The sequence below is a fragment of the Notothenia coriiceps genome, unplaced genomic scaffold (genome assembly GCF_000735185.1).
Source record: "Notothenia coriiceps isolate Sejong01 unplaced genomic scaffold, NC01 NC01_scaffold00035626, whole genome shotgun sequence".
Lineage (NCBI taxonomy): Eukaryota > Metazoa > Chordata > Actinopteri > Perciformes > Nototheniidae > Notothenia > Notothenia coriiceps.
The window spans coordinates 24,808-40,563 of record NW_011368327.1 but is presented as its reverse complement, the minus strand read 5'-3'; the positions used below and the strand labels follow the sequence as shown (position 1 = coordinate 40,563).

Genomic DNA, 15,756 nt, shown 5'->3' with positions numbered 1-15,756 from the left:
TAGCTACGAGACGAGTCTCAAGCGTAGTCAGAAACGTGTGTATGCTTCGTGATCTCAAAGGTGACTACGAAGTCGTCTCTCGTGCCTGTTTCTTCTGTCGAGACGATGTCGGTACTTTATGTGACTGTATGAGGTTAAACTGTGACGAGAACTGTATAACAGAGACATGATGGGAGCAAAAAAGAGAGGAATGAGAGGGTGAACGTAGTCCTTACAGAATGAATTTGAGAAACTTGACTATGGTGGTGGTGGAGAGAGATCCACCAGGAGAAAGGAGGGTAGTAGCAGAGTCCGGACGATCAAGTTTATGGCGTGCACATTTATCAAGAGTACTCAAGGAAATAGATGAGTATGTGTAATTTGCGTGGGTGTACATGCAAAGCTGTTCATTTTAGTGTTATTTTCAAAATCAGTAAGTTGATTGTGACGTAGTGAGGTATGTGCGTAGGGGGTGAGGAGGTGGAGTAGGGTCTTTGCGGAACTGTACGGAGTTGTGGATGAGAAATTCTGAATTGCGTTGATGTGACGTCGGGGTCAATGTCCTCACAGGGGCTGGTTTTGTCGACGACCAGAGGAAGAAGTGCCTGTGGTCCGAGGGTGGGGTGGGAGAGGGCTGGTCGGACTTTACTGACGGAGTGGGGAGGAAGGGAGGACGACAGACGGGTCGTGAAGACCTTGAGCACTGCCTCTCTGGTTCGCCTGAGGGGCGCGGGCGAGTCTCTAGCTACGACTGCCGAGCGTTACTTCAGTCGGAGGTTTTATAGATGACAGCGTTTAACAAACAAGAGAGGTTGAATGACTCTGTGCCCCTCAGTATGGCACTGTTGAATGCTTGCTCATTTTAAATAAATCCTTCTTATTGAATGATTTTTTTTACGGTAGCCCCCCTGGTGACATTGGTGAGAAAAATTATTAATACGTGGCCACGTATTAATAATGCGTGGCCTACAAATGAGTTATTATGTTCCCACGCATTAGTAATTTGTGGGAACACAATAATTATTACGCAATAACTAAATCCAGATAGTCTATAGAAACTGATGACTGAGTGACAACACTACAGATGTAGCACCTCATTTCAGACAGTTTGAAACGCGAGGGCCGTGGCCGGCACGGGGTCTGCCCTCGCTCAAAGGAAAACCTCCAGCGTGACTTGAGACCGCCCCCTTGATAAATGTAATTATAATGAAGCCAGCTGCAATGGATCATGGACTCTGATACAGTACGGTAGATTTATGTCTGTAGGCTACTACTGTATAGCGGATCTTTGTTAAGATCCATATGTCACGGATAGGATCATACTATGTGCTAAATAAGAGGCATGTAATAATTTAGGCTACAAAACATCACCAAGTTTTTATTTAACAAAAGAATGTTGGTTAGTCCACAACTACTGTACAAAAAACATCAGGAAGCCCGCCGGCTCCAAAAACGAACGGGAGGAAATGCTCTCGATTTTTAATTCTAATTTAATCATCATCTTCACCACGATCATTTATGTTTATGTTCGCCGAATTTACATGAAAGCACTGACAAATATGAATATACTGTAGTCAACTTCATTAAAACGTTATTAACGTGCCTAAACTCAGTAATTCACTAAAAATATTTATATTTTAATGGAGCCTCGTCAGGCAGATCTAGGGTCCCGACGCGTAGCGGAGGGATCTTGAGTTTCCTCATTACAGAGCTCAATAATTATTGCGTGGCAACGCATTACTAATTTGTGGGAACATAATAACTAATTAGTGGCCACGCATTATTAATACGTGGCCACGTATTAATATTTTTCTCACCAATGTCACCAGGGGGGCTCCGTATAAATCTGTAGAGTATACAATAAACATAATACGTTAGAATACACAGCAATAGACCAACCTGCTTCTCAAACATTGGATACTACTGTAAGTTGTTACTTATTATTCACTATGACCTATAACAAAAATGAGTTTGAAGAATTGCTGAAAGCTTTCTATCTCCACAGGTGTTCCTCCAGGAGTTGTCAACATTGTTTTCGGCACCGGGCCAAAAGCAGGCGACGCCCTGGTCGGCCATCCTGACGTCCCATTGGTCTCCTTCACTGGCTCCACGGCCACTGCCCAGTACATCACAGAGCGGAGCGCCCCCTACTGTAAGAAGCTCTCTCTGGAGCTGGGAGGGAAAAACCCTGCCATTATTTTTGCTGACGCAGACCTGGACCGGTGCATCGAGACCACTGTTCGCTCCAGCTTCTCCAATCAGGTGAGAGAAGAGTGTTAGGAAGGGTTATCTGACTCTATTCAAGTTTTGAATTGTATTGCTGTCATTATTTTCTTTTGTATTACACATGCTTTTTTAAGGGGCTGGCACCAGTGTGTAAGCTAAACTTCAGGGGCTCCAAGAATGCCAATTCTTTGCTGCATAATTTGTAAATGTTTTTGGGATTATGCTCTAAATATATCCACTGACAGTGAAATAGTTATGGGTAATACTTGCTTTGATATGATGAGGATCTGTCTTTATGGGAATCTATGCGTCAAAAGCATTTTTTTGTAAACTAAATTACAGCTTTGTTTAGCTCATAATTTATTTCTATAGTTTTATTCTTATCATGTGTCCATGAGATAAATGCTTCAGTGACCAGACTTGTCCACATGGGGGAGATCACAGTCCATATGTTGTCATGAGGCAGCTGAATAACAACAACGTCCTGAACAATCTCAAGTTATCTTTCCGTTCCTTCCTTTCCTTAGGGGGAGATCTGCTTGTGCACCAGCAGGATTTATGTAGAGGGGAGTATTTACTCTGAGTTCCTGGAAAGGTTTGTGGCTGCGGCTAAGAAGTGGAAGACAGGTGCGCCCTCTGACCCCGGCAACGACAACGGAGCGCTCATCAGCAAAGAGCACCTGGAGAAGGTGATAATTACACATTCAAATGGTGTTGGATAAGGCTGCAACCCACAATAATTACATATTAACAATTACCTGCTAATTAGTTTCTTTTTGACTATAAAATGTCATAGAAAAGTCCAAGGGGGTTTCTCTAAATTGCTTGTTTTGTCAATCCGAAACCCCCAAAAGTCTCTATTTTATATCATATTAAATGTAGTAAAGCAAGAAATCTCCATATTTGAGAGGCTAAAGCAGCCATTTTGCATTAACATTTCCTTTGACGATGAATCACTTATCAAAATAATATCCAATTATGTTTCTGTTGTTTAACTAATCAATAAATCAACTCATACTTGCAGCTTTCGTGCAACAGAACAATTCCTCATTCTCTACATACCGTATCCACTTTCAATTTGAATCCGTTTGTCCCGGTCCCTAGGTCCGTAGCTTCGTAGCACTCGCCAAATCAGAAGGAGGCACGGTCCACTGTGGGGAGGGGGTGGATCAGCTCCACCTCCCTGAGCGCAACGCTAAAGGCTACTTTATGCCGGCCACCGTCATCTCAGGCATTTCTGACAGCTCCCGCGTCATGCAGGAGGAGATCTTCGGCCCCGTCACCTGCGTCTCCTCCTTTCACTCAGAGGAGGAGGCCGTTTCCAAGGGCAACGGCGTGCGCTATGGTCTGGCAGCCACCGTGTGGTCCCGGGACGTGGGGAAAGTTCACCGGATGGCCAGGAAGATACAGGCAGGCCTGGTGTGGACCAACTGCTGGCTGGTGAGGGATCTGAACCTGCCCTTCGGAGGGATGAAGAACTCTGGTGTGGGGAGGGAGGGGGGGAAGGACTCCTACCACTTCTTCACCGAGGTTAAGACCGTCACCGTCAAACACTGAGGGAGGAAAAAGAGATGGCTACCTTGATTGGAGAAAAGGTTTTCTAGTTAATCGTGACATTCATCAACTCCCCCCCCCACCCCCCACCCCGGATTACTGGAGCCTGTAATTAAGTCCCATCAGAGGAGGTTACAGAGGAATAAACATGCATCCAAAAACAATGTCAAGTAAAGAGGAAATGTATTACACTGCAAAACACTGTAATACCTTTTGTATTAGTTCATCCCTTAATATTCTAAACTGCCATATTCTACTGTGGAGCATTTTGGATGCATGGGGTGTGTTAGTGCTTCATATTTAAAAAAAAGGTGCTGAGCAAGTCGATAGCACAATTTATGAATTAAGTAACAGCAGCTTTAAACCACATTTTAAAGTTTAGACTGCAGGTCTGTCTCCTGCATGACAGTAAGTCATTCTGAAAAGAATGCATGCAGCACCAACACAGATAGAATGAATAGAAAAGCTTCTAGTTAAGCATGGTAAACAAGTGAGAGTTGGTACAGTGTGTGCCTCAGGAGAACCCAACCCAAAAAGCAAATCATTGTCAAATGTAATGTCCTGGTATTTCTTCAGCTTTTTTGTAACACCACATCAAATTAAAAGACTTTACACATTCAACATGCAGTTCAGTGTGTTTTTATCCTAACTTTCTAACATTATGGAATTGCTGTACTTAAATCTTCTTATTATCTGCATAAAACGTCTTTAAAATATATGTATATATATATATATATATGTAAACAGATCTGCATACAGGTCAACATTCAATGGGAAAGGTTTTGCTTTTTTTAATCAGCATACTTTGTACTTTTCATATGTCGTGGTGTTATCCTTTATGGCTGTGCACTTTGTCAAAGTCTGCTTGGTTATAGACAAGTTATACGTCACATAAACCCTTATCCATTCAGAAGTTAGTGATTTACATCAAGTTGTTTTTATGTCTGACCTGCTGACGTAAGAAAGGAGAATAAATGCCAAACTGTCATGTGCTGTGGTTGGACAACATGTTTGGAGAGTGGAATAGGAAAGTCAGCAAGCTAAGTGACTGTCAGACTGCATGCTAACATTAGCTAATGTTCCACTAATTCCACTAAGTACAGCTAAAACTGATGGGAATGTGATAATAGTTTTGCAGGTATTCAGTCTTAATCAAAGTATTGGTCAAATTGAAATACTCCTCAATCATGGGGATTGAATATCCGTACCAAATGTTATGCGAAACTATTCAATTGTATATTTTAAAGACTGGACCAAAGCTCTCCATATACAGTCTATGGACCAAAGTGGCAAACTGAAATCATACAAAATCTGACAATAGAAGTAACAGTTTAAAAGTGTATTTAGATTTATAATATATGATATTTAAATATCTTATAAAAAGCTTAAAATGATGGTCATGAACGACATGCTGGGAATGGCAGGAGTGGAGGGGTATTCAGCTGGTTGCAACCTTCATCCTCACTACTAGATGCCACTAAATCCCACACACTGTTAAGTAATGATCAACATCTGCCACCCACAGCCATCTTTACACCTTGTTTCTTCTCCTTCTGCTCATGTTTTTCTTGCATTTTCCAGCACATTACCCCTCCCCTCTTTGCCCCTGTTTAAACATATCTCATCACCTTGCTAAATATCTGATAACGGATTAATGCCGTGTGAGATGAGACTGAGGTGTGCAGGCAGCACATCATGCATGCATATGAGCACTCTGCTTCGTCTGAGGCACCGTGCCAGTTTAGGAAAAGAGGGTACACCAGAGACCCGCCCTATCCGTAATGCGAGTGTGTAAAATCACGTCCCCCTGGTGAGGTCTATGTGACATTTACCACAGAAGCAGTGTGTGTGTCCCACCCTCTGTGTTTTGGCTAGAGAATATGTATTGTGCTAAGTCACGCTGGGTGATTGCACACACACACACTGCTGTGCTGCCTTCCTTAAATATAGACTTGATGAAATGGATACCGTCCTAAAAACAGGTTAGGAGGTCTAAAGTATCGTGTGTTGTGGCACCAACCCACACACATATACCAAGGCAGTGTCTTGCAAACAGAATAGGAACAAAGTAACTCAGCAGCTTTTCCATTTTCCTCCATTTCCCCTCTTTTTCTTGATTTATCTCTCATCTTTGCCTCTTGTGGATGTTTCATTCAGAAGGAAAAAGCTAATTGAAACAGGTCTCGCCCTGCTGTACGTGACTTTGAGGACTCCGCCATTGGCTTAAGCCAAAACAAGTACTTTCACCTCACTTATTGGGCACAGGAAGAAATGAAAATAGAGCATATTTTAATTTTATAACTCTGAGGAAACTGCAATATCCATCCCGGCAGAATGAAAGGATCTGTTTTCATTCTAGCTGCAGGGACGTAATGGGCCTCCTGTAGAGGGCCTTCTCATTGATATATATGTGGAGATAACAGACACAGCCAACAGCCGTTTTCTCTCTTCTTTTGGACAAAACCCAGCTCAAAAAGTCTGTGAAATGCTATCTTTTTTTTACGTGTTTTAATTATAGAAGTACACACAGGAACATTTTATTTTCTATTGGGAATGGGGGAGGTGAATGTGTGTGTATTGAGAGAGATAAGGACAGATAACAAGAGAAAGAGCGACAGACGGAGAAATCCTATCCGGACTTGACCTAAAATCATTATGTTTCCTTGTGTCCCAGATTCAGGTAATAGACAGCTTTGTTTACATGTATTACTTAAACTAACACAATCTCCTCCAGTATGCCAATGCATCTGAAATCACAGTTCAAATAGCAGGCTTTTGCCTTCATTGAAAATAAAGGTATTTTCCTGGTCTTATGAGAAACAAAGCATAATGATATGGAGCAGTAGAAACAAAACCAACAATCAGTGGTTTCCAGCCTTCCAGTCTATTTCCTTATTCCTGGCTGTGGCATTTTCCGATTTTCTTCCTCTCCTGCTCTCTCTTTGAATGTCACAGAAAGTAGGCTTTCCCTATTTCACAACCACTTATTTCACCATGCTCCTGTCTCTCAAGGCCGTCAGCCACATTTAGGTTCAGGGAATTTCCCACAGCGTGCGGCATGGGTTTTGTGATAGATAAGCCCTGAGATGAAGCTCAGTCCTGAGAAAATGCTGCAGTTCAAGCAGGTTAAGCAAACTCAGCTTGGAAGAGGGAGAAAAAGTAACTTGGCAACAGAAAGATAAATGTTTCAGCCTCATGACAAACCCATTTAAACGAAGAATCAGTCTGAAATGACAGCTAAGGCTGAAGTGACATGCATTATCTACATTTCAAAGAACATAAGGACATGAGTGATGGAATGAGTAATGGGTCAGATACTTACCATCCTTCCCTGCTTTTCACAAATGTACTCGTACATTCATATTTGTTTTTGGTTGAGAGCCTGCATTCTATAAGTTACTCTGTGTTGCACTCACATGGTATCTCAAGTCTTGTCAGGCTAATGTTGACAATTTGGCTAACAGGCTAATATGATTCTGAAGAACATCACTGCACTGTCGCTGCCAAAATGTCTTGGCATAGTCTTCCTGACAAATGAAGTGAGGGATTTGTTTATTATGATTATATATTAATTACAGCGTTATGCTTTTCTCTATCTGTGAGGACTGCATTTTTGTTGGCCAGTAATTGAATAAAGAGTCCCATTTTATCTGTTGGCAGAAATCCAAAATAAAGCTTATTTTCCCCATATTGTGTAAATGTAGCATATGACACTTATTGGATTATTTCCACTACTGTGCTTTTTTTTATTTCCCCCGAGGAGCAGGCTGCATTTTTTTTTTTTGCATTTATTAACTACACTTGTTTGAAAGTGCATGAATGCCAACGGGTTATACAGTATAGGAAGCCTTTGGCTCTTTTGAACTTTTATCAACAATTGAAGTGAGACAGTCCTCTTCCTGTTGCGATAGATGCTCTTGAGTGCTGCATGTTCTGAGCCAAATCACACCAATGTGGAAAAAGAAAAAAGAGCAAAGGGATGATACTTTGATTTGGTTTAAATGGAGCAAAGTGTCAGAAAGCCCCAGGTCACGTATGACAGCATGTCCAAAATTATTGGTCTTTGTATTGGGTTTTACCAATCCTTCCTCACACTAGATAGCAAAGTGACATTGGAATAAGATAATGTTTGATTTCAGGGAAGATGAGTAAAATAGGTTGGTAACCACAGGATACTTTTGTGCAAGAATTATGACATATTTTAGGGTTTAAAACATATGAAGCATAACTAATACAATGTAGACTGTTGAGAAGATAATAATGTTACACCTCTTGTCTAAATATGGCTATAAAATGCAAGCACACTTTCAGTCATTACAATTCAGCTCCCCAGACAGCAATGATTCATGCTTGAATAAATAGTTCCTCTAACTTGAAGTGGTTCCCGCTCATTATCTTTCGAGTATTTTACCTTCGGGAATACTTCTCACCCATTTAGGAAGAGCTCATTCTCTCAATAACATAACACAGGTACGGTTCGCTCCGAGGAGATTACACTGAGCTCAGTGACGTTTGTGCTCTTGCTATCATATCGTTGTCCTTTAGGTGCCTGAAAACTAATGAACCACTGAAGAGGGATGACCTTTTTATTGTCCTTTGCACTCAGCACAGGATGTGCTTTTGCTGCACCGTTTGCTCATTTACATTGCAGAGGACGTCACCATACTGAGGCTGTTTCCGTAAGAGAAGTGTTCAGTACATAGCATTGTGTAATTTACGCAGACACAGGAGGACACAAAACCTTAGTCAACCACAGCAGGGCAAACAACATAGAAATCAACTCAGAATGGAAATATGAGATGTTAACAAAGGTGTGTTTACTAATACAATGCTCAGTCTGAAATAGAGTCCAGAAAAGAAATCATTATACAATATTGTGACTTTTCTGATTAACCTTCACTGAATTATAGGTGACCCACTGCATGCTGTTGTTTTTCTTCCATGCCACTTAATATTTGCCATTATTAATGCTTTAGAAAAACAAAGACAATTATAAATAAATATCGAAGAAAGATGGCAACAGCAGAAACAGCTAATTAATATGTGACTTGAACGTTCGCCACGTCAAAATGCATTTCAATATTCCATTTAATGCATCAACATTTTTTGACCAAGGCAAAAACCTCCTAGAGTGAGTGTGGAAACCTTTTTTACACAATTAACTAAACATTTTCAAATGTCACAGTTTCTATACAGCCTCTCCAATGCAATACATGTTTATGGAAATATAGCTATAGATGCAAAACTAAAGAATGTGAATCGTTGGAAGACACCCTTTAAGTTAAAAGACTCTATTTAATTGTCCTTGAGCAAGACATTGACTGCCAATCAACTGTTCGGTCCTTCTGATATCATTATGCACCAATTGTGTTTTTAGAGAACTGTTTTGTAGCATCTTGCTTTTATTTCTAAAAGATGACCCAAGGCTGGACTTTTCAGACATTGTTGTAATGGCATATGCGGAAACATCCTGGAAGGCACTCCAGCACCACTTTCTTGTGATATTCTGAAGAACCAATATTCTTTGTCAGATTTGTTGAGGTTTTCATTCCAACATCAACCTGTTGACCAATGTTTGTTTATGTAACCTGCTCTCCAGCTAAAGCCCAGTGGCACAAGGTAGGCTGCAGAGTGAGAGGCGACACTAGACCAAGCTGCCTCTCTTGGTTACCTAACTGCTCTCATCTGACACCGGGTAACAAAAAACTGAACATGTTGACACTTACAGTCCTGTATATGTAGGCCGTCATTCGGGTGATCACTCATCTGGAGAGGAACCGTGTGTGCTCAGTGTGGGACGATCTGCATAACTCACATTCAGTGTTTGACATGATGATGAATGCCTTTCACATTATCCCCACCCTGCTCTTCTGCATTTCATACTTTTGTATTTTAGCCTGTAGGTTCATTTGCGAGTAACCTTATCTGAGAAATTTTGTTTGTGTTTTATGTTATTTCTTGGAAAGTTGATGGAGGAGGAGGTGGACCAAACAAACTCATAATGCCTTTTGAAGCCTGGTAGAATAGAATCCACCATTAATGGCTACTGTCTTTGTTAGTCCAAATGTCTGTCTGCCAAATATAAAGTCACATTTTAATTAAACCTTCCTTTCATTCTCTCCATATTCAGTATCTTTTATCCTTGTTCTTTTATTCAGTTGGATCTATTCTACACTGAGACCGAGGCCCTAGGTGATTGCTTTTTCCAGATTGATTGAGCCTTTATAAAAAACTTGAATGGAAGCAGACGAGTGAACTTTCAGGTGAGTGTTTGGTTCAGGAGTCTTTTCACTGCAACTCACTTAATATGTAAAGGTGAACATGCAAGATGCAAGGTTATCTAGTTGATGGGATGTTCAAATAATACTTTTATTGAATTTACAATGTTTTGTAGGTATGCAATGTAGATTTCTTAGTATTTCCAAAATAAGTTTGCTTGTGTAGTTCTGTTATGTCAAGACTGCTTTGAAAAATAGGCTGTAACTACATAATTACATTACGTATTACATTACGTAATGGTTTTCATCCAGTTTTACACATAATAATAATAATAACTTTATTTGTATAGCACCTTTCATACAGGGAATTGCCGTTCAAAGTGCTTTACATCAGTAAGAAATAAGACATAAAATCAGTGTAAAACAAGCAGCAAGAGCAAAGCATAAAGTGGGATAAAATAATTGAACATAAAAACATGGGGAATAAAACAGAAAAATAGTGCCATGTCAATCACAGAGAATAGTGCAGTATAATAGTGTAAAGTCAGTCAAATTATTTTGGTAAAGAGACCTGTAAAGCACCCTCCAAAGGCTGCATCACCGATCTTCTTATGACTCTTTCTGGTGACCTCTAATAGACCTGCATCTGGTGATCGCAGTGTTCTGGCGGGTGTTTATTAGAGAGTCAGCAATGTAGCTGGGTCCTTGTCCATTTAGAGCTTTGTATGTGAGGAGAAGCACCTTAAAATCAATTCTAAAAGCTACAGGAAGCCCGTGTAGAGTAGCTAAGACAGGACTAATGTGTTCCCTCCTTTTGGTATTAGTTTAGTCTAGCTGCAGAGTTTTGAATGANGTGTACAAATGTAAAACATATAATTAACAAATGGGTGAAAATTGCTTGTATCCATAATGGGCAGCATTAATATATACCCACAACAGCTCATTGTTACTTTGTAATTCTACTCCACTACAATTCAGAGGTTAACCTGTTATTTTTACTCCACTACATTTATTTTAGTTACTTTGCAGATTCTGATTAATGATGTGAAATATAAACAACCCTTAAATCAGACTTTAGTTACACCTGAGTAAAATTCAGGGAAGGTGATTGTCAAGTGCCAACAATCAGGCGAGATATTTGATAATTGGTGGTTGAGAAGACTAAACATATGCAGATCCCTATAAAGCATCTTCATTACTCGTTATTCTCTCCTAATAGTTAATTAAAGACTGTATATAATGACTATTTTGCACATCCCTTTCAAGATTTCAAGATTTTCTAAGGTTTATTGACATGTAGCGGTAGCGTACTGTAGCGTGGTGAGCATGTAAGTCCTTGTTTGTGTACCCTACTGTCTCGCAAATGATTCCCAACCAACCTTATTTTGAAAGAATCGCAACACCCACCCTCTGATTTTCCCTTTAGATTAACTTTGATGCTTTGTCAGCAATGTAGCCAATTGTTGTGCTGTTTCTTGCTGTTAGCAATGTTAGCTGCTAGCGCCGTTAGCTGCGGCATGTGGAGGCAGTCGATCTGCTGTGAATTTTTTAATTAGCAACCTCTAAGTTGCACACGAAAAACAAGAAGTTTCCAGCAGCAAGCACATAATGTCTTTACCTTATACAGTAGTTTAAGGATTAGTTAATTATTTATAACCTGTTGAAAACACTGTTAGTTGTTTTAACAAATGGTGCCTTGTTTGAGAGTGATTTCCTTTAATGATATTGCGCTTAATACTTTAATTTTTCATTATAATATCTACTTAACACCAAGCAAAATCTCATGTGTCTCTGGCTGCAAGTGTGTGTGTGTGTGTGTGTGTGTGTGTGTGTGTGTGTGTGTGTGTGTGTGTGTGTGTGTGTGTGTGTGTGTGTGTGTGTGTGTGTGTTGCTTGTTAGAGGAGGCCGCAGGACAATACATTGAGTCATAAAGTTTGGACAATCACAGGAAACTATTTGAGAGTCAATTCATTGCACCTTTCTTTGTCCTAGCACTCAGAAAAGATTAAAAAAAACTTGAAGTATTTTAAGTGCAGCTTGGCCCAAGTTTGAGTGGTAGGTTTCTAATTCCGAACGACGCCTCTCTGCTCAGAGTGTGTACGTAACCTCTGAGTAGGCAGCAACTTTGACTATTTTTCTAACTCTTGCATTCTGTATATTTTAACTGTTACATCTAATGCTTCTTATAGAAAATATTAGATGTTGTAGCACACACAAATACACACAAACTGCTTTTCAGATTGTGTGGGCGTTCCCTGCAATCTTGCCACTCTGTATCTCTCCCTAAATTCTGCTTGATACATATCGGCTATTACGTAAAGATGCTGACGGCCTCACTGTGCAGGGAGCACTGCTGTGCTGACTGGCTGACTGAAATGTCAAGTGCTGTCAGAAGCACCGTTTCATCAGATACTGCAGTCACAGTCTTGCCTGACCAGATGACTATCAGCCCTGGGTCAAATAAGTGTCACGGTATACTTTATCCTGTGTGGAGCTACAGATGTTGTAAAAAGGTAACATTGTTTGGTAAATTATCAGTTGCAGAAAACTCTGTTCAGTTCTGTCAAACACAGCACCAACTATTTGACGAAAACTTGTTTGTATGCCACAGGGCTGTTAGAGAGAAAAGGAAAACAGATTCTAAAGACAGCAAGGTCAGATGGCCATGGGCACTTTCTGTCTTTCACTCTGTCTGTCACAAATTCTAAGCAGAGAGACAAAATATTCCAGACACTTTGAAAAGGGAATACAGGGCTCAGCTGGGCAGTGAGTATTTTAAGGACAGCATTATAGGCAAACCAAAAGCCTGGTGTCCAGGGAAGTAAAGCTACCAGCGTAACAGCAACACTGGAGTTGTGTTCACCTTGTGAGTTTATATGTGTGTCATCATGGCAAATGTGCTTCTGGAGACACCTACTGTAGCTTGAACTACCACATGCAGGTGAGTAAACACATTCTTTAAAGTGGCCCCATTTTGGTCATGTTCAGGTCAAAAACCATCATAGGCCCCCTTTAAAGAATTAGACCATAGCACTATTAGTGTTTGAAAACTCCTAAAGTATTTCAGCATTATGTGTAATACAAATATGTTATTATGGGAGGGAATGTATGTCTAGTTTGCAATCTGAATTCAATTCTAGCAAACTTGATAGTGAAATATTATGACCAACTCTTTCAACTCTGCAACCCTTAAGCAGGAATCTTCAACCATAAATTACCTGCATTTCAAATAGTCTCAAAATTGCCTAAGACTGTGTCCTCAGCACTGGCCTTTCCCATTAGGCGACTGATCATGACTAAACTGAAATAAGTAGTCATAGTCTGTATTGATTTTTACAAATAAAGGTTTACTGTTAATTGTACCTGCTGGGCTAAATTATAGACATCTACAAAGTACAAGATGATAACTGATTGATAACTGAAATGCTGAAGTATAAAATGTCTATTTGTACTGACATACGATAACAAATGCTAAGGTTTACATTTGGTACACTCGTTTGTATTTGTCTGAAAGCACCCTCCTATTGTAATTTTGACGCTTTACAATAGCCATCCTCAAAGAATAGCGTGCAGCGGAATGGTTTCCCTCCTGGTGCCTGTGTGTCTACTGTCCAGGCAGAGTAGTTTGGGGGGTGTGGCAGACAGGGAAGGAGTAGTCTACAGGAGGAAAAGAACAGACACTGCAACAGTTCAGACAATGGCTCTGGCCCTGCCATTGCTATTTCGAGAGGCTCCCTCCACCTTCAGCGTCGCCCCAAACATTAACCACCTGCCTTTATTCAGTTGAAATATATTGTTGGTCTCGTGCTAGAAGGAATCTAATCTAGATGACAGGGTGAGACATACAGTGTGCAGGACTTCTTGTGGATTGAAACAGTTTCCCGGAAGCTGTTTCTGTAACCCCGACCTGCTGCCATCTGAACAATGGGATAAGAAAGGCCAGCAAGGTTTTCGGGTCAGGAGTAAAACAGACGTACTTTCATGCGTTTTTTGTTGTCGCTACATTAAATAAACCGCCATCACATGGTTATAGTATTTTTGCTCTTTTTACACTAATGTACGGACCTACTCTTCTGCTCGATGCTGAAAAGTATCCAATTTGAGAAATCTACAGTACACACACCCACAGTAACAGCGCCCTCAGCACAGGAAGCTCCAGCCTTCCGATGACAGGAAGCAGCCCTCGCCATGGAGACAGCAGTCTGAGCTGGTGTCCTGCAGGTCAAACACAAGCACACGCATACACACGCAATCTGATGCCAACTATAGAAGAGGCAATGATTTAGAAAAAGAAATCGACTGATGCACAAACCCCTGTTTTTACAGACCATAACCTCTAACCACTGCAGAGCACACAAACACACTTTCACTCAACCCTGAGTTCAACAGAGCTATTTTAATAGATATGAAGAACAAAGCCTCTGTCTGTCCATGTGGAGGTGATGACCCGGTCTCTATGCTCTCCTGTCTCAACTTCTTTTGATCTTTCCTCTGGGATTCCCCACTTATTATCGATACATTTTAAGTCAATGCTGCAGCAGCATGTGGAACAGGATGTTTTTGAAAATGTAGCTACAGTATCTTATGCTGTGTTATGTGGGTAGAAGACAAAATAACTGTACATGTGTGTAAATGGGAACCTCATGAGGCAGTCAATTATGAGCTTTATCATTATTGATCAGCTTTCATTTCTAAGTAACCATGGCTCAAAATAATAAATATGAGAAATACCAACAGGGGGAAACATCCTCTTTATGGTGAATAATTAGTTAGTGTTTGCTGAAGTATATGGATTGTACTTGTGCAGTTAAAGAAATATTATAAAATCCTGCCATAGCCAAGACTGGTTTTTCTTTTACCTAATTTATTTTCTTGCTTTCACCTTCTGCTGCAGCATATTTACCAATATAGCAAAAATAATGACATGCCGGGGACATTAAGCCTCCAAATTAGAGTAAATCAGAACATGAATAATGCAGACAATTATTCTGTTAGTGTGTTTTGGTTTGAAAAATACATAATATAAAAAGGTGTCACATCTTGTCACTGAAGGTAAAGACAACAGTAAGGTTTATGCAGTGTGTGTGTGTGTGTGTGTGTGTGTGCGTGTGCGTGTGCGTGTGTGTGTGTGTGTGTGTGTGTGTGTTGTAGTAACCTTAGTCTGGTGTTCATTCATAAACATTACACACATTGTTTCCCCCAGTGTGACTTGGCTCCATGCTGACCTAAAACTTACGCACCCTTTCCTCATACTCCCTCCAGATGAAAACATTTACCTTTTTCTCCACCCCCTCTTCCCTCCCTCCATCCCTCCCCCCTCTCTCTTTGTACGTACATCTTCTATCTTAACGTGTACATGAACATTTGTTCATTACTGTCAATATTTACATCAGTGCAGTTTGTTGTGTCCTTAGCACTGTGACTGTGACTGCTGTATGGAAAAGTTAATAATCCATTAGGATTCCAGGAGGATAGGCTTTAATATGTATACACATACATATATAAATATACACAAACTCAATACCACGCACATGCAAGTATGTAGAGGTCGACTCAATCAAATCAGAACTTCTCTGACATACAGGGTTTAAAAACATCTAGTATAAGCAAAAGGTTCAAAGCATGTGAGAGTTTTTTTTGTTGTGCAGCTTAGCCAATAGGATTTGACCATTTAGAGGCAATCCAAGGTCAGTCTGAGGAAACAAGGTCAATTGATTGAACATCCTCTTGTGAAAAACATGTGTATGGTGTCTGTGATGTGAAAAACACAGCACAAAGC

General features: G+C 40.4%; 1 protein-coding gene across 1 annotated transcript in view; it reads left to right on the top strand.

Annotated features, from left to right (window-relative positions):
* The window catches only part of aldh8a1 (aldehyde dehydrogenase 8 family, member A1), a 9,076-nt gene extending 4,696 nt beyond the window's left edge, over positions 1-4,380 (top strand). Inside the window, exons 5-7 of the mRNA XM_010791687.1 lie at positions 1,985-2,241; positions 2,733-2,894; positions 3,310-4,380. Coding sequence (XP_010789989.1) covers positions 1,985-2,241; positions 2,733-2,894; positions 3,310-3,762 — 872 coding nt within the window. The 3' untranslated portion in view covers positions 3,763-4,380. The remainder of the gene's footprint in view (positions 1-1,984; positions 2,242-2,732; positions 2,895-3,309) is intronic.
* The last annotated feature ends 11,376 nt before the right edge of the window (positions 4,381-15,756 follow it).